General features: G+C 34.3%; 1 protein-coding gene across 4 annotated transcripts in view; it reads right to left on the bottom strand.

Annotated features, from left to right (window-relative positions):
* Ak9 (adenylate kinase 9) overlaps positions 1-24,009 on the bottom strand; it is a 147,470-nt gene that overhangs the window by 52,994 nt on the left and 70,467 nt on the right. For 3 of the 4 annotated variants that reach the window (XM_063232018.1, XM_063232019.1, XM_063232021.1), the window contains 9 exons: positions 23,268-23,416; positions 19,640-19,796; positions 18,936-19,047; positions 18,137-18,213; positions 15,415-15,573; positions 13,425-13,514; positions 12,755-12,955; positions 12,216-12,331; positions 8,855-9,067 (listed from right to left, as the gene is read on the bottom strand). In XM_063232018.1, coding sequence (XP_063088088.1) covers positions 8,855-9,067; positions 12,216-12,331; positions 12,755-12,955; positions 13,425-13,514; positions 15,415-15,573; positions 18,137-18,213; positions 18,936-19,047; positions 19,640-19,796; positions 23,268-23,416 — 1,274 coding nt within the window. The remainder of the gene's footprint in view (positions 1-8,854; positions 9,068-12,215; positions 12,332-12,754; positions 12,956-13,424; positions 13,515-15,414; positions 15,574-18,136; positions 18,214-18,935; positions 19,048-19,639; positions 19,797-23,267; positions 23,417-24,009) is intronic. The other variant, XM_063232020.1, reaches the window with a different exon arrangement.

The following is a 24,009-nucleotide window of genomic DNA, read 5'->3' as shown; positions in this document are numbered from 1 at the left end:
ATTTAAGTGAGGAATGGCATATGCTAAGTTCCATTTAATACACACATGGAAAATAATTTTTGAAAAACACTGTGAAGAAGTGTCTGACAATGAATTAAATGTTAAAATGGTATATCAGTGATTAAACATTAGGGGATCTATGTAGGAATATAAATTTTATTCATAAAATTTATTGAGGAAACACTGAAATATTATATACATTAGAAAGTATATACATCCATGTGGAAAAGGAAGGAAACATAAAAATTAGACTTGTGTATTTTCAGAAATGAAAAAACTTGGTTTGGGATCCTCACGTTTTCTGGGTGCACTGGAGCAGCTTGGCAGGTCCAGGGAACTGGCATCAGCCTCCCCGTTCCCAGCTGTGCTTGGTGAACTGTGGAGTTCTAAGCAAGCAGGAGGGCCCCACCAGTTCCAGAGGCCCAGCGGCTTGGCATAAGTGCCCTATGCACTTCCCCCAAGTCCAGCTTGTTTGGGACCCTCCCCAACCAGGGAACCTCACGGCTTCTGGGTGCACTGGAGCAGGGCTGCAGGTCAGGAGAGCCTACATCAGCCTCCCCTCTCCCAGCTGGGCTTGGCAGACTGTGGAGTACTAAGCAAGCAGGTGGACACCATTGGTTCCAGAGGCTGGGCTTCACCCGGCCTGCTCCACCACCAGTGATCCTCTCTCAATCCAGGGAACTGGGTACCAGAGTCCCAGGAGCTGAAGGCATAGAAGAGGATTTCCAACAGACCCTGAGGTTAGGGCAACACTCGAAACACTTGAAACACAGAAATATAGCAAAATGACAAAACAAAAGACCAAACTATAATCTCACACCTCCAGCTCATGCAAAGAAACCTTAGGAGTGATGTACATAGAAGAAAATATATGCCACACACCTCAAATATCGGACATAATAGCAACTGAAATAAACAAGCAACTCTGGGAAGCTTTAAAGGAATTCAAACTAGAATTAATCTCACAAGTAAAAGAAGAAATGATAAATGAAATGAAAGGGATGCTGAATATATCTAAAGAAGACACAGTTAAAAAATTGGAGGAACTAAACAAAAAGATATAATCCCTGGATGAGCAATATAAGAAACAAACAGAACACATAAAGCAGATGCATAGAGATATACAGGAAATCAAAAATTCCAATGAGCGCTGTAAAAACTACCTCAACGAAAATGAAGATAGAATTTCAGACCTCGAAGACAAGATTGCAGCTAGTGAACAGGAAAGGAAAGCTCTTTTAAAAATAACAAGGAATTGGGAAATAACAATTCAACAACTGCAATATGACACAAAGAAAAACAACATAAGATTAATAGGGATTAATGAAAAACAAGGGGACAATATAAAGGATGTCAAGAGGATATTTAGAGAAGTAATAGCTGAAAAATTCCTAAACATGAGATTGGAAACCAACACCAGGATCAGTGAGGCATATAGAACTCCAAATAGTCATAACCAAAATAAAACTATACCCAGACATATGATAATCACCCTCCCATAAATCCAACATAAGAATAGAATATTAAAAGCTGTCAGAGAGAAAAGACAGATCACTTATAAAGGAAAACCTATCAAAATCACAGCAGACTTCTCAGCACAAACAATAAAGTCAAGAAGAGCACGGTGTGAAGTATTCCAGATCCTAAAGGAAAATAATTTCCAACCTGGACTGATGTACCCTTCAAAACTGTCCTTAAAAATTGATAGAGAAATAAGATACTTCCATGACAAAGAACATCTGAAGAACTTCATGATCACCAAGCCAACCCTGCAAAAAATATTGAAAGACAGTTTAGACACACTTAGGAAAAAACCACTAAGCAAAGCACACAAACAGAACAGAAAGATAAAGATGCAACAGCAGAAAGATAACATGTCAACAATAAACCAACATATAAAAGTTATAACCTTTAATGTAAATGCTATCAATGCACCAATTAAGAGAAACAAATTGTCAGAATGGATCAATAAACAAAATCCAACCATAGGCTGTCTACAAGAAACCCATCTAACCCCAAAGGATACTCACAGACTGAAAGTCAAAGGATGGGAAACAATACTTCACGCAACAGGAACCCCCAAAAAAGCAGAAGTAGCCATTCTATTTGCAAACAATGTGAACTTTAAATCAATAACTATCAGAAGAGATAAAGAAGGTCACTATATACATTTTAGGGGAAAACTTCAAGAGGAAAAGATAACTACCTTAAATATATATGCACCACATTCCAGAACACTCAGTTATATAAAACAAGTATTAACAGAAGTGAAAAACCAAATTGGCAGTAACACAATTATAACAGGAGACCTTAACACACCACTGACACCAAGGGACAGATCAACCAGATATAAAATCAGCAAAGAAATAACAGAACTGAATCACACATATGAAGAAACGGACTTGATAGACATATACAGAGTGTTCCATCCAACAACATCAGAATGCACATTCTTCTCAGCAGTATATGGGTCATTCTCTAAAATAGACCACATACTAGCTCACAGAAGATATTTAAATAAATGCAAAAGAGTTGAAACTATCCCTTTGATGTTATCGGATCATAGCACTTTGAAATTAGAAATTAATGATAAAAGATACTGCAAAAGTCCCACAAACACATGGAAACTGAATAACACACTCTTGAGTAATCAGTGAGTCACAGGGAAATTAAAGAAGAAATAAGAAAATACCTACAAACAAACGGAAATACAAACACAACTTACCGGAATCTGTGGGATGCAATGAAAGCCTTCCTCAGAGGAAAATTTATTGCACTGAGTTCCCACATAGGAAAACAGAACGAATACAAATAAGTAACATGATTCTACACCTCAAACATCTAGAAAAAGAAGAGCAAGTCAAGCTCAAAGCCAAAAGAAGAGAGGAAATTATAAAAATCAGAGCAGAAATCAATGCAATAGAGACTAAGAAAACAATCCAAATAAGAGTTGGTTCTTTGAAAGAATAAATAAAGTGGATAAGCCCCTAGCCAACCTTATTTAGAAAGGGAAGAAAAATCTCAAATTCATGCAATAAGAAATGAAAAAGGTGAAATCACTACAGACTCTATAGAAATACAGAAGATCATCAATACCTATTTCAAAAATCTCTACTCTCAAAGGTTTGATAACACAGAAGAAATAGACAGATACCTGGAAACATATGAAGTACCAAAGCTAGGTCAAGAGGATGTAAAACTGCTCAATAACCCAATTTCTACTAATGAATTGAAAATGTAATTACGTCCTTACCTACAAAGAAGAGCCCAGGCCCAGATGGATTCACTGCAGAATTCTACAAAAAATACAAAGAAGACTTAATGTCGACACTCATCAAACTCTTCAATGAAATTGAAAGGGAAGCAATCCTTCCTAAGTCATTCCTGGAAGCAAATATTACTCTAGTACCAAAACCTGAGAAAGACCCAACTAAAAAAGAGAATTATAGACTAATCTCCCTAATGAATACAGATGCAAACATCCTCAATAAAATATTGACAAATAGGATGAAGCCAATCAGCAAGAAGATTATACCCCCTGACCAAGTGGGATTCATCCCAGGAATGCAGGGATGGTGCAACATATATACATCAATAAATGTAATCCACCATATCAATGAAGCCAAAAGTAAGAATCACATCATCATTTTACAGATGCAGAAAAAGTTTTAATAAGGTCCAACATTCATTCATGATAAGAACTTTACAGAAAATTGGAATAGATGGTCTTTACCTCAATATAATAAAGGTCATCTATGACAAACCAACAGCCCATATCATACCAAATGGCCAAAAATTGAAGGCCTTTACTTTAAAATCAGGCACAAGACAAGGATGTCCTTTATCACCACTCCTATTTAATATAGTACTGGAAATACTGGCTAGCGCAATTAGACAAGAGAGAAATAAAAGGGGTAAAGATAGGAAAAGATGAAGTTAAATTATCATTGTTTGCAGATGACATGATACTCTACATAGAAGACCCCCAAAACTCCATTGAAAAACTCTTAGATATAATAAATAAATTCAGTAATGTAGCTGGATACAAAATCAATACTCAAAAATCAATAGCATTTCTATACACTAACAACAAAATTACGGAGAGAAATGAGAAGCCACACCCTTCACACTAGCAACCAAATAAATGAAATATGTAGGAATTACTCGTATGAAAGAAGTGAAAGACCTATACAGGGAAAATTATAATACACTGAAAAAAGAAACTGAAGACGATCTCAGAAAATGGAAAGACATCCCTTGCTCATGGATAGGAAGAATATTGTGAAAATGGACATTCTCCCAAAACTGTTACACAGATTCAATGCAATCCCAATAAAAACACTATCAACATATCTCATAGATCTAGAGAAATCACTCCTAAAATTCATCTGGAGCGAGAAGAGACCTAGAATAGCAAAGATACTTCTAATCAACAAAGGCAAGGCAGGAGGCATCACAATCCCTGACTTGAAGTTATACTACAAAGCAACCGTAGTAAAATCAACATGGTACTGGAATCAAAACAGAGCCGAAGATCAATGGAATAGATTAGAAGATACAATCACAACCACAAACACACTCAACCACCTTATCTTTGATAAAGGAGCCTAACAGGTAGGTTCACTGGAAGGACAGTCTCTTTAATAAATGGTGTTGGAAAAACTGGCTCTCCATATGCCAAAAACTAAAACTAGACCCATGCCTATCACCATGTACTAAATTAAAATCTAAATGTACTGTCTTGTTCAATTCTATTATACCTGATGATATAGGCAACTCTTTTTAAGATAGCAAGAGGCATAATAATAACCATTTTTGATCACCTGGTATTCTATTTTTGCATCATGTACTATGTCCATCCTTGTGTTCTGACTCTGTTTTGTTTTGTCACATTTGGTTTTATTCTCTTCAAAAAAAAGTAATAAGAACTCTGGGAGTAATAAAACCAAAAAAGTGTAATTGTTATTGTAAAAAAGAGAGGAAAAGAAAGTGGTCTAAAGGATATAACTGCATGTATATTTAAGTGTGTAGGATAGAAAACCGTATTACTGATTTTTGGTTGGATCATTAAGTAGAACTGTCTGCAATCTCACTGCATGAATGTCCACTTTGTATGCTTTAATTTTGTAATTTGGACTACTGTTTCTAAGATGACAATATGTAATCTATTTACTAGTGATTTCTTACTGTATATATTTTTTGAAATTCTGTATTACTTGTACCCTTTTACTGATTTGTTTTTTCTTTTTTCTCTTTAAACAAAATAAAATGGATCAAAGATCTCAATATTAAAACAGAAACACTAAATCTATTGGAAGACAAATTGGGTATAAACCTTGAAGACATAGGGGTAAGTAAAGAATTCATGAACAGGACTCAAACCACACTGGAAATACTTCCCAGAATCAATAACTGGGATCACCTCTTATTAAAAAGTTTCTGCACGTCAAAAGAAATCTCCAGCATAGTGAAAAGAAAACCCACAAACTGGGAAAAAATCTTAGTGAACTCTCCCTCAGACAAAGGACTTCTGTCTAAAACATATAAAGAATTTTAAAATATCAGACCCCCAAAATGCAATCCAAGAATGGGTATCTGAGATGAATACACACTTCTCACATGAAGAAATACAAATGGCTAACAGATACATGAAAAAATGTTCATCATCATTAGTCATTAGAGAAATGCAAATTAAAACCACACTGAGACACCATCTCACTCCTGAAAGAATGGCCAGGATCAAGAAAGCCACCAACAAAAGATGCTAAGAGAGGCTGTGGGGAAAAAGGAACTCTTCTGAACTGTTGGTGGGAGTGTAGACTGGTGCAACCATTGTGAAGGTCCGTCTGGAGATTTCTCAAAAAGCTGGAATTGGAAGTCCCATTTGCTCCAGCTATCCCACTTGTAGGCATATTCCCAGAAGAACTGAAAACATCATACCACAGTGACATATGTGCACCCATGTCTATAGCAGCACAATTTGTAATTGCCGGATCTTGGAAACAACCTAAGTGTCCATCAACTGAGGAATGGATAAAAAAGATGTGATATTTTTATACAATGGAGTACTACTCAGCTATAAAGAATGATCACATTGAGATATTTATAAATAAATGGATGCAGCTTGAGACCATACTCATAAGTGAAATAAATCAAACTCACATGTATGAATATCGAATAGTTTCCCTATTGTAAGAAATGATTCAAATATATAAAAGCATGTAGTAATAATGATTCCCCGTTATATGGCTTTGAAGCCTTATAAAGTTTTCACTCATTAATTGGAATGGCTTTATTCTGGGCTGTTTGATGTTATTTCCTGTGATGATATGAACAGCTATTTTGAAGAAAACAAGACAACATAATAACTAGTGCTGATTTAATATCATCTTGTTTTGAGGTCCCACCAAACTGTTGTTCTTCTGTCTCCATTGGTTTTATCATGTTGTATCTTACTGGATTTTATTACATGTGATTGTATAAACAAAACTTTTTATAGGCTAAGAGATAATATGGGAAACCATTGCTCGTTTTCCGTTAGCTGGTTCTAAATATCCTGTAATACTTTCATCCTCTTGAATGGTTTCACATTGCTTTTTTATGTTTGATACCATAGTATATGAAGTTATACTCAAATATTTCAAGAAAGAGACACTGTGGTAACTACTATTAAGTCAGGTTATCTTGTGATGAAGCACTAGGTTGCTTAAAATGTTATGCTTTGACCTGTACTGTTATGTTGTTATGTCCTCTTTTATCTCAATCTCCCCCCTTTTAAAAAATTTTATTGTTTATTATTATTTTTAATTAAGGAAAAAAATTAGCAGGATATATGATAGTAACTTTTTTGATTTCCTATTAACTTGATTTGAAGCTCTGTATTGCTCCCACCATCTGGTTTTGACTGATTTTATTATGTTCTGTTCTGTTTGATAGTGTCAAGTTTGAGGGTATAGGTAACTACTTTGAAGGCAATAAGATTCACTATGACGCCCATCCTGGTTTAACTATTATCTTCTTTTGAAGTCCTGTAATGTCTCCAATGTTAGGTTTCATTGGTCTTGTTCTGTACTGTTTTGTTCAATTTTATTATACCTAATAATATAGGCAATTCTTTTTAAGGTAGCAAGAGGCATTGTGGTAACCATTGTTGATTACCTTGTATACTGTTTTTACATCATGTACAATGTCCATCCTTTGTTTTGATTGACTGCTTTCTTTTTTTTATATTTGGTTTTATTCTCTTCCAAAAAAAGTAATAAGAACTATGGGAATAATAAAACCCAAAATGTGTAAATGTTTTTGTAAAAAAAGTGAGGAAAAAAAGTACTCTAAAGGATACAACTGCAAGTATGTTTAGGTACGTTAAGATAGATGACCATATTACTAAGTTTTCGCTGGATCATTGAACACAACTGTTTGCAGTCTCACTGTTTGAATGTCCACTTTGTATGCTTTAATCCTGTAACTTGAACAACTATTTCTAAGATGACAATATGTAATCTATTAACTAGTGATTTCTTACTGGTTTTTTTTTTGAAATTCTGTATTACTTGTGCCCTTTTACTGTTTTTTTCTCCTTTAAATACAATTTTTAAAAAGAAATGAAAAAACTTGCCATAAATGTGTACTTTTAAAATTCTGCATATATATGCACATATAAATTAAATTTACCACTTGTGCCATTTTCAAGTGTATAATTCAGTGACATTAAGTGTACGCATGGTGTTGTGCACCATTATTCATCTCCAGAACCTTTTTCTTACCCTACAGTACAGGATATTGAAGCCAGAGAGCATTGAGTCACAATCCAGTCCTCTTTATTGTATATTGAGACAGGTTCTCAATATATTGCCCAGGATGTCCTTTTGGTTCAGTCTCCCAAGTACCTGGGATTCTAAGCATGTGCACTATTCCTGGCTTCCAATTTTTTCATGACTCCAAACTGGAACCTACTTATATGCTCTTTAAACAGTTAAATTCCATTCTCTCTTCCTTCAACATATTTGCCTATTTGAGTTACTTCATATTAGTGGAGTCATATAGTATTTGCCTTTTACATCTTTTAGAAAAAAGGTGGAAAACTTCAACAATGATAAATAAGAATTTAAAATTTATCATAAATGAAGAAAAACTGATTATTCTATATGGGGTAACATTAGCTATTCAGTCCATTTTAATCTGGTTAAATTGACCAAGACTAGCTCACATCAAGGAAAATAAAGTGTTTTTCAATCTAACCAATCACTTTTAGTCCTCACTCCTTAAAAACTGGCCAACTGGAGATGGCTTATTCCAAAAATAGGTTCAGAACCACCAGAAACAATATCACTTTAGTAATCACAATGCCATAGGTGCTGTTCACCAATCCCTGAACTGCTTTACCTTAAGTCCTTTCCAACATCCCTGGCCTGCTCTTCTTGAAGTGACTAACCAGCTGAGGTAACCCTTAATGCAGTAAACAATAAATTCAGTGGTGCCTTTTTACTTCAGTTTTTAAAAAACCAAACTGATGCTAACTGCTGACTTGAAATAAAATACAACTGTAGAAATCAATATAGATGATTATGTAAGTTATATTACAAAAACTGTTCCTGAACTTAAAATATTTTTTACCGTATTGGCCTATAAGATTGAGTACTTCACTGTAAAGTACATGATGGAAATCAGTCTTTTAAGAAGTTCCTGGGTGCCAAGCATGGTGGTGCATGCCTGTAATTCCAGGATTTGGGAAGCTGAGGCAGGAGATCACCACAAATTCAAGGCCATTTTGGGCTACTTAGTGAGACCCTGTCTCAAAACAAACAAACAAAGGACTTGGGAGCAATCAGTAGGATAGCAATGCTGTTTTTACCTTTAATGGTTCTTTATGAGCCACATAATCCTCAGGATGCTCCAAAAACTTTTCTTTAGCCTCAGTACTTGAAAAGTAGTAAATTTTTTCTCGATATTTAGCTGCTTCTTCTGTGTTACCTGGCTGTAGGATGAAGTTTTCTTTGAGAACCACTGGACAAAAATGCTTTGTGTCTCCCAAATGCCTGCGTTTCTCTTTAGCTCCTTCTTCATTCTAGAAATATTATTTAGTTCAGAGAATATTAAAAACCACTTTGCAGCAATGCTATAGAGAAATTTTTTAAAATTCACCTTGACTAATATCAAACCTATAACAATCAACTTAAAGCAACCCATGAAAGATTACCTTATACTATTTTAATAAATTGAAACTCAGTTTATCATATTCATCTAACTTCACATTCTAAGGGTTTTATTTTCATTTAAAAAATTAAGCAACGCTGAGAATTAAGGTGCCCAGCCTTCTGCAAACACAAGGCTGATGAGAAACTCCAGCCTGTGTTGGGGCAGGGTCAATGTGAAGTCAGTTTCTAAAATAAAATTATTTCCTATTACTAAAAACTGAGTCAGGCTCACAACTTCTTAGCTATTGCAAATTAAGCAATACCTCAGGATTGCTTTTATTCCTTTTAAATAGATATATGACCAAATAATAATTTGAAAATATTTAGTTCAAATGAAAAACACATGCTTTTTATTTGTGATACAAATGTATAAAGTACTTTAAGAATATTTAAAACTTATTTAAAGAATAGAAATACATGAAAATGTTTGTAATAAAATGCTCACTCCAGAAATATCAAACACATCATAATGTATAGTGAAAACCTCCTTTCACCTTTTTCTTCCAATGCTACGCACACTCTTAACAGTTTTGAGTTCTTTCTAGACTCTGTTGAGAGTCTGCTTTCTAAGTAATGCTACCAATACACATACCAAATAGACATATACTCAGGCACAAAGATGATACTTTTAAAAATACAAATAAAATACTTAACATAATTATTCTACAACATATTTCTTTTTATAAGAAAAAATGAACATTATTTATAAAGGTGCAAAAAATTGACACTCTTCTTGCATCATTGTTGTTCAATTTTCCTATTTGGGCATTCCAGCTTCAAAATGAGAAGTACTAGTTTTATTTTTTATGATGTAGAAAAGCTTAAAGAACATAGGAAACAAAAAAAGAACATAGGGATATGAGTACATATGTATCCACTAATGGATATCTATATATCTATATACATCTTCGTAAGCAAATTTTAGTAAATGACTCTTTTTACTAACCCTCTTTATTTTGACTTTCAAAACTGTTAGTATAAAATCCCTATAAGTTAAAACAATTCCTATAGGATCAGATTATATGACCATTTGTTTCTAATGTAATTGTGTTATTGCTCCTTTTCATCTAAGTCAGCTTGCTGTAAGTTCATCCACTGTATTGCTTTTGTTAGTGAATCAACTTTTCATTATGGATCACTATTTTATTTTCCTCCTCCATCAGTTTTTGCCTTTATTTCCCTCCTTATTACTTTCTTTTGGTTTATTTTGTTGTACTTTTTCTATGTACTTGGGTTGAATGCTTTAAAAAATCTTTCTAGTTTTTCAATAAATAGACTTAAAGTAGAGTTACTAGACTTAGTGTATAAAAAAGTAGGCTCCTCAATTGTACTCTAATTTCAAAAAAAGTTTTAGTGCAATAGTTTTTAGTATATAACATATATAAAATTATTAATGTATGTTAAATTCAAATTAACTGTGAATTAGATACATTTGATGACTCCAAGTTTCTACTTCTGCTGTGCCACAAAGATTTAATGTGTAACATTAAAATGGTCATTCATGTCTAGTACATATTTTCATTATTTATTTCTTATTTAATTTAGCATTTAGAAAAACATATATTTAAATTTTTCAAGTATTTACATTGAGGGAATTACTATCCTGTGGTTAGTTTTGTTTGTTTTATTGTACTATTGTCAGAGAATATGATCTGTTAGGTGTCTATTTTTATAACTTATTCTAACTTTTCTTTGAATTATCATATGGGCATTAAAAAGGATTTTTTGGCAAAAAAGTTCAAGTTATGTGTTTATATTGTATCACTGCTTAACTTACAAAATTTGTGCAACACATTATAACAACTTTTAAAGTCTTTATCAGCTAACTGTGACAGCTCTGTCTGTTTTGGATCAGTTTCAATTGACTAACTATTCTTATTATGAGTAATATTTTCCTATTTGCAGGTCCAGGAATCTGAATGGATGACAGAATTTTACCTTGTATGCCTATACATATTCTTGAGTTTTGTTCTTTTACACATGTTATTTGAAAGAAACATGACATTTTTGCTTATATCTTGCTTTTACATTAAGCAAGGCCAAGGAAAATTGATACTCTTAAGTTTAATTATTCCCCACTCCAGAGGGCTAGAACTTTTTTTGTACCCTATCTAATGACTTATGAATTATGGAGCTTTCTACTGTATTATTAATGAACCATATGCAAAGCCTGAAAATTATCTGCAGATACAAGTAAAAGACTGTTCTATTGCAGGCCAGAGTGGGACGCAGAAGAAAGCAGCAGCCCTGGCAGAAGACTGATGAGAAAAGAATTGAATATAGACAGAACGAAGCCTACATTTGTTAGCACTCCACGTAACAGGGCCCTCAGCTCCGCAGTGATAAAACACTGAAAACTGTTACTGGAATCACCCTGTATGTCATTTGTTACTACACACATGCATGCGCACACACACGTGTGCACACACACACATACACCTATATATTTGGATTTCAGTTAGGAAACAAGTTAATTACAACTGTCTGTTTATCTGGCTTAATAAATTTTTTTTAATTATAAAGACACAAATTAAAAGGACTATTTCTTGTTTTATTATTGTTAGATGCCTGCACTAGGCAGCTATCAAATAAAAATGGTTGTCACTGTTCTTATGCCAAGAAGAGAGACTGGGTCTGTACATGGGCTGTGCTTATTTGGGAGTATAGTATCATCCAAGCAGCCTAACAAAGATCCCACTTCTGAGTTTGACACAAAAATCCCACTTCTGTCAAATTTATAAAATATACATACCCTTAATAACCACATAATTTTTCCATTTGAAAAAATTTAAAAGATTTTCCTTTTCATGACTCATTTTTTTACTAAGTAGCTCTGACATTTTAGGGAGTCAAATGAACCTGGGATGAGGAGGGGAGAGTATGAACAAAAATATTTATTTCTAACATCAAGGATGCCTCTTTGTTCAACTGTAGTCCAACATGAATAGTTACCACTTTGAATATACACATTTTCATTGGCTTTCCATATAAGAATGAGTAGTAATAAAACAATCATGCCTCTTCCTCTTCTTCCTCTTCTTCTATTACTTCATCTTCTGCTTCAGCTGGATAGTCCTCTGCTTCTTCGTCATAATCTTCTACGGTTAACTCAAATGCACGATATTGAAATGGTTCTATTAAAAAAGAAGATAGTTTTATTATTTTATTTTTTGGTATGGGGAATGGAACACAGAACCTTGTGCTTGCCAGGCAGACACTTAGGAAAATAATTTTAGAACAAAAATACTAGCATATTACAGTGGTCAAAGATTAAGAAAATTATTATTAGCAATCTCTCAGTTTTAATATGGATACCAACTGGCCTTTACAAATGCTTTCTGTGACTAGTGGCCATGACGGCCAGTCCTATGTGCCACCATAGGCCATTCTGAACAAACAGAGCCTGTAGTATGACTGTAGTCAAGAATTTCATATGTCATCCTTGCAAACATAGGATGCTGTACTTTATAAACTATCCAGAAAGGCCCTTAAATGCCAAGCTGGTTTTAATACTAGTACCCGCTCTTCATCATAAATGTTATCATTGTAGCCCTTACTTTCCATAGTCTCAACCACTTTTTGAAGTAGTTCCTTTGGTGTTTTGTTGGCAACTTCCAACTTTAAAATTGGAATGAAAGATTCGCTAATGAGGGGTTCCAGCTGTTTCCACGTGCTCTTGAAAGAAGCAATCTTCTCTTTAAAAGGCTCCATTTCAGGAGTATCAGGATAAGCATCTTCTGGAAACTTGGGTAGTACAACTTTTGAGTAAAGGTTAAAAGAAAGAATAAAGAAAAGCTTTAAATATCCTAACTAGCCATGTTGCCAAAATAAGTTGCATTTTATAATATTTTTAAAACATTGGACAGAAGCAAACTTAATATTCTAATCAACAATATACTTTCATACACTCAAACTTTATGTTCTTTTTCTTTATATGCCATAGATGAATTATTACCTATGAATAAGACTCAAGTTATATGGACAGTTAATGTTTCATATGACAATTTTAACTGTTAATACAATGTATAAAATAAATTTTGATGAAAATCTGTCTCATAAACTGAATAGACACACTTTTAACTGAATGAGCTGAACAAATAGAATGACTATAGGTGGCAGACAACACAGAAGTAAATAGGCAAAAATACTATGCCCAAAATAAAGAATTATGCTATATGAGAAAGATGAAAAGCACTTTTATATACTACTTCTATTTTACAGCCTAACCTGTTTCAAATAATTCTTCAGTTTCCAGACCCTCTTTAGATCCCTTCAGAATTTCTGCTTCCATTGCAGTTTCCTCACTAGGCTCTATGGCTTAAGAAAGAAAACTAACAGTTAATGTTTGGATTTTAAAAGGTTATTTGTTCAAGAATGTGTTGGCACAAGAAAAATTTCAAAACATGGCTTAAATTGTCTACAACATATCTAATTAAAAACACAGTTCTTGTTAGGTAAAGAATGGCATAAAATATGATAGTATGAGGCAAAGCAACCAGTTTGCCTCCCTGTTAAGATGCTGTGGTGTGGCAGCTGTGGCCCCCCCAGGGGGAGACCCACCAGCATCTCCTGAGATCCATGCCATGTTGGAACTTAGGGCACTAGGAAACCAAGCAACCAGCTCACCTCCCTGCTAAGCAGTAGTGAGACTACTGGCGCACGGGATGAGAATCAAACATGCCACCTCCCCTCACCCCTGTTAGCAAAAGGGAGCCAGAGACCTAGCATCTCTTTGGAGGTTGACCACATGCAATACAGCAAATAAAGGGATTTCCTTCTACCATCTCTTTGAAGGCAAATATTTTTACCACTGTTTTGCTTTATACTGATTAATGGTATTGCTCTATTAAATAACGTTTTGATAAGTTCTATAATGCTCTGTATTTCATTTTATTTTGCTACGCCTGTCTATAAGAATAACTATTAGGAAGATAACAAGATATACTCTGGTACCTATCACTGTTTTCCTGGTAACCTGCTGTGAAGTTCTGTACAAATTTCACTCTACTGTCTAAATTGGCTTTGTTCTATCTTGTTCTGTTGTATTTTACTACCTTCAAAATAATAAAAAAAAATTTAAATTTAAAAAAATCGCCATGGGCTCCCCAACTAACTGACATATGGCACACATATCTCTAGTTTAAAACTGCTGTTAAATATATTTAAAACTTCTGTTAATATGGCATCATACTTGTAGTGCCTGATATTCCTTCTAATTTCTCATTAAAACACCGATGAAGACACACCAAGATCCAAAAGTGGCAATGAGAGATGATGATATTACAACTCCAAGCATTGAGTAAAGGCATGGAGAAACTGAGGAGAAGCTAACTTTACTGTGAAGGAAAAGACTAAGTTTAGGGTTTTTCTTCAATGATATAAGACATGTTTCATATAAAGATGCAGTATGAATGGGTCAGGAAAGAGGGAAGACAGAATTAATTATCTATCAGGCAACTTGATTTTGGGATTTTCACTCCCTAATACTGGAAGAAAATTAATTTTGGCTGTTTAAGCCTCCAGATTACAGTATTCTATTACAGCAACCTAAATGGGCCAAGACAATGGGCTAATGTAGTAAAATGATCTATGTTGAACTTGAGGGTTCTTGTTGCTACATTTTTCCTTTTCTTTCACCAACTAACACCAAGTTTCCAGCCTTTAATGATCTAGTCTGGCATCTAGCTGAAAATATCTCAAGATTCGTCTGTAAAGTTAGTTTCTAATCCAGCGCTAGCTCTGCCAACCTCATTGCCATAATGGAGTATGCTGCCTTTCCTTCTTTAGGGTGACTTCCATCACCCACAGACTCCTCATCTGACCCAGTCCACCAAAGTAGGTCTTGAGATGGGGCTAGCTCATGGATGCATGACATGAGGGGTTTTATAGAGGCTCTTGAAGAGTTCTTCTCTTAGTATTAAAAACAAATGAAAAACACAATGACAAGGTAGGATTTAAAAGGTCAGAAGAAAAGAAAAGGTTTTACAGTTTGGTAATTTTAATGGTCCTGCTTTCTGGGCAACTGTCTTGTTTCTAACACTAGTGCTCTGACTAAGCAGCCTTGCCTTTCCTACCATATTACACATTATACAATCTGGACCTTCTTGGCAGTTGGGAAGACTCACCTTTCCATCTTTTTAGCCAGTTTCCATTTACACACACACACACACACACACACACACGTAATTGATCAGAATAGAACAGAGGAGAGGAAAACCTGATTCATGCTCTGTTTTGTGGGTTTGAGACATTTCAGACTCTTCATGTAATAATGACTCTCGATTTTCAGATACTTCAGGTGCTTCAGACTCTCCTCTGAATTCAGACTCCTCACCATCAATTTCTTCTTCAGCTTCATTATCAGCTTCTTCAGCTTCTAGAAAGCAAGAGGAGGAAAAAATTAGCACTCCATTTAAGTCAACAAACATTTATTGGATACTAAATGCTTAGTCCAGAACAAAGAGTAATTTTATCTATTAAAATGGGTAAAGAAGGACAGTCATTTTTTCATAGTCTTATGAGAGAACCAGAACAACAGTTTATTCAAAAGAAGAAGTATTTATAGCAATTCAAAATATTCTAACAGTGAAAAACTAGAGACAGCACAAAGCCCATTCAGTTACAGACTGTCTAGATATGTATCATCCAGTATGGTAGCCACTCGTCACATGTGGCTACTGAGCACCCAAAATGAGGCCAGTCCAAATTGGAGCATATGTTAAATATTAAACATACAAAAGGATCCAAAGAGTTAGAATGGAAACACTGAATGCGAAATGTGTGGCTACTAGAAAATTTAGTTACATATGTAGTTTATATTGGGCAGCACCAGGCTGGACTATATATATACAATGATAGCCTCTCTAAAGTTAAGTTGAAAACAGTGAGTAGTCATATATTGATTAATATGCTAATTTTAAATTTATAAAACAATTACAAGTTTGGGGTAGCTGCTAAAAAAATTAAATGCATGAAAATTTTTTAGGAAAAATATGGTATCAGAAAACTCACTTTGCTTTCATATACTTATGAAACTAAGATGATACACTCATGAAATGGAATATGAGGTATTTTTCATACAAAGATGATTTGAAAAAATACATGAACTTGCTTTTTGTACTCACGTGAAATTCACTCCCCAGTGAATTCTTCAAGTATCACATTCTTGTGGTGTGAAACGTCTCTGACATCCAAATCTTATCTAATGCTAGATGATTACACCCCAGCGAAAGGCATTCCAAAGTATCCTAATATCTCAGTATGAACTAAGATTATAGTTTGTGTAGCTTTCAAGTATGTAACTTGAAAAGCGGCAAATCTTTTTGTTAAATGGAAAATTTTATGATAATATACCCAAGTACAAAAGAGTACTTAGTGACTTCTACTGCACCTGGAAATGAAGTTACATAGTCTACCCAAGAAACTTAAAATTTCAACTACATATCTCTAATAGTAAAAAATATATACCCCCAATGTGTGTATAAAAATTTATTTCTAGGTTGTATTTTTAATCTATATTGGATAAATTATAAAAATAATTTATATAATGTTGCAGAACGTTTTAAAGTGAAAATCCTTTTTCCTAAAACCCCAGTGAATAATCTGTGTTCTACATAAATCAGGGATGAAATGAAAGGTAAAGTGGTCTAAAATCCTTCAATTATTTGTGATTTTTACTGTTAATCTGTGTTATATTATCTATTGGTTCAAAATAAATGACACCAAAACTAGTGGTAAAAATAACAATCTTTACATACTTCCTTATAGTTTCTGTGGACAGTAATTGGGAGTGGCCTACCTGTAGGGTTCTGACTTAGGGTGTTTTAGGAGGTTCTGAAGGATTACTGAGGCTAGAACACCCACTTCCAAGGTAGACCACTCAAACAGGAACTCCTGTGCTCAGGTAATGAAAAGATGTCACCAATGGGGCCTTACTCAAGTCATGACCCACAGGATGGATTCTGTGATAAAAATGAAGGTTTTCATACACAACTAAGTTTTGGAGTAGCCTGTCAGACAGCAGTAGAAAACTGAACTCTACCCTTCACTCTTTCAGCCATGGATTCCTCTGGCAGTGTGGTGAAACTTATGGACCTTTTTTCTGAATAATGCTAGCAAAATCAATAAATAAAATACATAAGAGGCCAATTATATTGAAATATGATTGTCAGAATAAAAAGAACTCTGCTGTAGGAAATCTGTACACCTTTACTAATGTATTAAGAAGGACAATGAACAGATGTATTAATAACTACTAGAAGTTTGGAACTGTACAAGAAAGATATATAAACCTATAATGAAGAGAAAATACCTTCATTTCTTTTAACTTCAAAGACAAGGTACTCTTTTGGTTTACTCTGTATTAACAGTTGAAGAGATTACTAAATTTCAGTTACATGTTAGTGAAAATACAGTTGAAATTATTTTCCCATTTAAGTTCTCAGATCCCTAAATGTTATCCCAGACTGAGAACTCTAGTATCTAAAGAAACTTAAAATTTAACAAAAAAGCTCCTCCACAAGGGAGATTGATGTTTAAATGTAAGGACCTTGTATCTCTGCAGAGTTTAGATGTTTTTCTGAATATCCTTCTAATAGGAATAATATCAGCCATGTGTCACCCACAACAACAGTGTCATTTACAAACATGCTGCACATACTATTCTGCTGTGGATCCTTCCTGGAAAGTACAGAGTTAGGGATCTTTATTAGAAATGTCTTTCCTATGAATCTATTACTACAGTGATGATATGATGCATTATCCAAATTGACATATTTGAGAATTAAAGGGCATACTATAAGTTAAGTTGGAACCATAGGCATAAATCTGGACTCCTAAGGAATAGGATCACCCTGCATATAATTTGCTTGAAATAAGGCAGCTGTTTGCAGAATACAAGAATAAATGACACATTATTTATCTTATCAATCTTTGTTGACCTTTTGCTCCTTCGTGCATAGTGTCCAGTAGTCTTTGTTTTTCTTCTTCTATTCTCAATGCCTCTTCTTTAGCCTTTCTGAAATGAAATGACTCAAAATGTAATTATCTTTGCAAAATCAGATACATTCACAATATTATAGTATTAAATGTTTATGGTAGTAAAAAGAACAGTAAATTGCTTATATATCCATTTTTACTTTACCATGTACAATTTTAAACTAATCATGCTAAGGCCAATTAATTTACATTTGCTATTGTTGTGGGCTTTGATAAGAAAAATCGTAATGTTACACTTTGAAAAACCTTAGCTATTAACTAGAAAATCTTTCAAAAGTAGTAAAAGAATTAGCTAACTCTAAGTTGACGGGCAAAAGAATTGGCAACATTTTTTTCTCTGATTAAATGGTAATTATTCACAATCTGTTAAGTGAAAACAGCAGAATATAAAACTATGTGTAATACAACTTTAATTTGTATTTAAAACGCATATGTTAAAAGACTAGGAGAAAACTAACTGAACAAATTAATAAACAGTAATTGTCTCTACATGATATTATAGGTGTTTTAAATTTTAGCAGTTTTGCATTTAAAACTTTTTTAGATTACATAAAAGTTTTGATTTTTTTGTCTGATTAGAAAACCACTTGATTTTTAACTTTTAACAGAGTAGTGATGAAATTTTAAAACAGCAGATCATCTTTTGATAAAGGTATTTCACAAGTATAATTAGAAGATATTTAATAGCTCTAAAATATATATTAATGTGCTTTTATCATTCTAGGCAGATTTTACCTTTACCTTGCTGCTGCTTCTTCCTTTTTGTCTTGTAGCTCATTTAACAATCTTTCTAAAATCTTAGAGTCAATTTCAGACTTATTTTGTAAATATATCCTATTAAATAAACATTTTCCTGAAATACAGATATAGAGAATAATATTATTTTTAAAGTTGTATAGAGTGAGATATATTTTTGAAATTAAGAACAAAAATTATTTCTGCCTATATTTAAATATATTCTCATTAAAGGATTTATCAAAACAGAGTCTAAATCACTTAAAAATTTAATAGACTTCCTTAAATCTTTTTTTAAAAGGTATATATTAATATGGTAAAATTACAACATGAAGAGACAGTACATTATATTTTCCCCCAGGAAACTCTAGTGTCAAATAAATTTCCTTAAGAGGAAAACTGACAGAATAATTAAAGTTTTACACTTTTATATATTTAATTTTCCTGTTTTACACATTGTTCTTTTAGAAGTTACTGCTTCTGGAGGGTAAAATTCTCAGCTCCGGGAAATAATATGTGGGCCTGGGAGAATGCTCAGCCAACCAGCACAGCTCCAGACTTCTCCCTCTGCCCACCAGAAGTTGCTAGGGTAGTATTTGTACCTAAGGATAGTACAGAGTTTTCCACTCTATATTTTAACTAAAAATATTATCAGCAATAAATTTTTCAGTTTCAAATTTACTTGATAAATTTACATGGTATTTACCAACCATTGTTTTCTGTGTCTGATAAACAGATTACCAAATCTGGTACAATTCCTTTCTCAGTTAAGACCATCCACAGTTCTTTTATAACAGGGCAATTTTCCACAATCCAGCCTCCAAATTTTGGAGCACCAGCAAATCTCTTCTTGTTTTCTTCTACTACCTGTGAATAAAATTACATCATGTTATTGACAAGATTACACTATCCCAGCTTGACAAGTTAGGCAATTTACCTTAATATGTCATTTTTGTAGATCTCAAATATCTTTTGACTTTGGATCTTGAGAACAGCAAAAAAAAAAGTTAATTTTAAAAGAAAAATGAATTTGAAATGGCAAAATTCTGTTTTAAAAGTTAACAGGAAGGGAAGCCTTTGTTAAATAAAATAGTAACACATTTTGCCACCTATTATTCAGCATCACTGAATGCAAATCCTGATTAGGAAGCTGGGACAGGGCTCACTTCCAGGATGATGCCACAGGTTCACCTCATGCATAGCAAGGTTCAAACAAGCTTGTGTTTTAGTGCCAACATCCTCCACTTGCCTTTGCTCTTACCATTCAGTTGAGAGGGAGCGATACTAAGATGGGTACTATAGCAGCAGGTAGAGTTTGGGTCAAAGCAAATCTCGCAGGTACTTAGGATTGTTTTAATTTCATATTCTTATTGAAAACTTAAATGTTACAAACTTTTAACTAACCATGCATATTTCTACTTAGATAAAATATGCTTATATTCCTGGCTTGTTTTTATATCTGGGTATTAGATTTCCTTCTAATTTAAAAAAAATTAATGTTATATTTATTATAAATTCTTTCCCCAGGTAGACCTTTGCCTTAAAATCTTGACTTCTGTAATTTTTTGCAGAGTCATTATTAAGTCATCTCTCTATTAAAATTTCTCTTAGGAGATTTTCCATTGCAGCTGTTCCCAGAACCCCTGCTGTCTTTTGGAACTGGGATCCCTGCCACAGGCCCAGATGCTAATAGCTTGGCCAGCTCAGTGTTACAGGGAGGTGAGGTGGGCCTAGTGCAGGTCTTGGGTCACTGGGTCCTGGTCTTGAATGGGACGTGGGACCATGGCTCCTTCCCTTCTCCCTTTGCTTTCCAGCCAGTGGAGTAGTGTTCCTAGTCTCCCACAGCTGTTCTTCCAGGCTGCACTACCTCACCACAGGCCCAAGAACAGTAGGCCTAGCACATTTTGGACTGGAACCTCCAAAACTGTGAGCCAAAAGCAGTTCTTTATCAGTTGATCATCAGTAGTATTTGTTGTAGTGATGTAGTCCTTGACTAAAATTATTCCAATGTTACTACATTATAGTCTATTTAAAGAAAAATACCACTGTAACAGTTAGCTTTTTAATTTACATGGAATTATTTATTTTTATCTTGATGTAAGGTAAGAATCTAAATGTTTTTTTCCCTCAATAGTTAATCAGTCAATATTGTTAAATAATTACTTCATATTACAGTGTAATGTAATCTTAGGCAGGTACTAAAATTATACCTGTTCTGAGATTTGTGCCTGTGCCTCTCCTAAAGTTCCTTGATCCTTGTATGACCCATTTCACTAGCTGCTAAAGTAAGTCTCCCTCTATTGTACCTCTCTGACAAACTGTTCTTAGCTAGACTTAACTATTAGTTCTTCCAAATAAACTTAAGAGTCATGTTCTCATTTTCCAAAACACATTAGAGATTTTTATTAGAACTGCATCAAATCTGTATATTAACTTGAGGAAGACACAGATGTATGAGTTATGAGTTATTTTCTTATAAATAAAAAGTTTCAACAAAATTTTATCTCTACAAATAAATTGTAATATCTCTATGTGCTGATATCTACGTATGTGAAGTTTAGTGTTTCTGGTAATGTTAATCTCTTATTTCAGGGTTATTATTAGTTATTTTACATTTATGTTCCTTTCATATATGAATTTCTTAGCTTATTTGGCTGCCTAGTTTGTGAATGTGATTATTAGCTCAATATTTTTTAGATTACTCTCTTGGATTTTTTGGAATAAACTGTCAGTTTTAAAAATGATTGTTTTTCCTCTGCTCTAATCATTATTTCTCATATGTTGCAATGCATTTTGTATATTTAAAATTTCCATCAAACATTAAAAATAAATGTGGTAGGAATACAATTAACTTGTTCTTGAATTTAATGTAAAATAATCTGTAGTCCTAAGCTAAACTTCATTACAGTGTTATAAAGGTGTTCTGCTATTTTTGATGCAGTGAAATAATCACTGAGATATTATGTTGTTCTTGCTGCATTTCTGCCATCCTCATTCTAAGAAAAGAACCAGGTTATCTAAGCTTCTTCTTTTTGGAGAGGTTTGTGTGGCAGGACTGAATGCAGAGGTCATGTTCCTGATTTTAATTTGTTCCAAGTGATTTTGCTGAAGATAGGAAAATGTCACATATTAAAAAACAATGGAATAAGACAGAAAGGGATTACTATAGGCTTGTGTTTTGAAACTCCATTTTATTGTTGTTTTTACTTTTTTCTATATTTAAAATAAAAAAAGGAAAACTAGGGCCAGAGATTCATCTCAACAACATAAGCACCTGCCTGGCAAGCGCAAGGTCGTGAGTTCGATCCATGGTACCAAAAAAAAGATGAAAAGGAAAAATAAGTTTCCTACATAGGTCCCTGGTCTCTTGAGAAATGACCATGTGATACACATTTTGATGTTAAAGTCTGCTGTATTTTATATTGTCCCAAATCCCAGTTTACTGCCCAACTATACTATGTATATTCCTATATTGGAAGTATTTAGTAGCGCTACCTGGAGATGTGCATCCTCAGAAAAAACTAAGAGGAATGGAGAAATTTTTCAGTCAGTGGCAAGGACTGTACTTCCAGATCCCAATGTCCCTACTTACATGCCCCACAACCCCCACCGTATTTTGTTTCAGCTCTGAGCAAACATGGCAATTCTGACGGTGATGGGGTTCTTGCACCTTGTGCTCATGTTTTCCACTTAGCCCATGAAAACTCAGTCACTGGTTTACTGAGTCTGGATGGTAACTCCTTACAGGCCAGAGTTGTGCTTAATTCACTGGGTTCTTGTCTCAAATGGGACATGGGACCATGGCTCCTTCCCTTCTCCTTTCTCCCTCTGCTTAGTATCTAACCCAGAACAGGGATGGATAGTAGGCTGGATGCTCAGAAAGCTACTGAAAGAAATATCTGATGCTAGAACAACCTGAAAAGATATAGAATACATCAAGGGTCTATGGGACGCTCTAAGAGAGCTAAGGAGCAAAGAGTCTAAAACAGGGCTATGAAAGCTGAGACTCAAGGAAACCACCCAACATATTACACAGTGGTTCTATATGTGCACATAATATTTATTCCCATAGAACAATGAATGAATGTATTTCAAAGCTATGAAATTCTACCTCACAGTTTTGTTTAGCATTTAAAACTTATTTAACAGCATCAGCAACTTTTCACTGGGATGTTTTTATATATAACAATGTGAACTAAAAATGTACATGAATTTGAAGACTATGCATTTCAGTACTGTAAAATAAGACTCAAAGAATTATACATATTCCAGAATAACACTGTATTAACTATAGCTAAGTAAAGGACAAAAATTAACCAGCTGTACTTTTTTTCCTACCTCTCTGAGGACTTCCTCTAAGATTTCGGCATGCTTTTCATAAGGTTGTTCAAAGTTCATATCCTTTGTCATTTTTAGAGTTTCCTCAAGCATGGAAATAACTTCTGGGTGATCTGAAGTTACCTCCTCTATTGAGTCTTCTATTGAGGCTAAAGTAAAATAAGTTAATAAGTCAACAGCACTAATATATTTAGGTGTAATGCTATTTGCAATAAAACATGATTGTTGATACCTGACCCAAAAAAGCATTATCTTTGTGATCCTGAAGCACATGCTAAAAGAAGCAAAGAGTAAGACTAGGGACAAGAAAGATAAAGCCAGGAATCAGAGTCACAGACTAGCAGAGCAGTGGCTAAAGCCAGTGCATCAGAATGAATGTGCTTGAGGTAACACCAAAGTCACATCAGACAGAGTCAAAACAAAGGAAGCCGGGGAGAGATCGACACAGAGACCAGAGGATTCCAGGATCAAATGAATCACACACATTCAAGGAGTGAGTCAGGCAGCAATGGTACTTCCTGCTAGGACATGAGACTAGATGGCACAGGACAAGGCAGGAGGCAGGTGGACAGGAGGCAGGCAGGTTAGAGGGCGGTGGGCACATTTGGTTCTCGCTCTGAATTCTTGCACAGTCAAATTGGTGCTCCAGCTGTGCTGTAACTTGAAGGTTTATTACTCTTCCAGTGAGACGGGAACTCAGTAGCCCCATGGCCTTGACTCTGAATTACCAGCTGCTAGATCT

This window comes from Cavia porcellus, unplaced genomic scaffold (assembly GCF_034190915.1).
Source record: "Cavia porcellus strain 051 isolate PalLab524CR breed Dunkin Hartley unplaced genomic scaffold, mCavPor4.1 scaffold_20, whole genome shotgun sequence".
Taxonomy (NCBI): Eukaryota; Metazoa; Chordata; class Mammalia; order Rodentia; family Caviidae; genus Cavia; species Cavia porcellus.
Note: the sequence above shows the minus strand (reverse complement) of the source record. Positions and strands in the feature narration are given on the sequence as shown.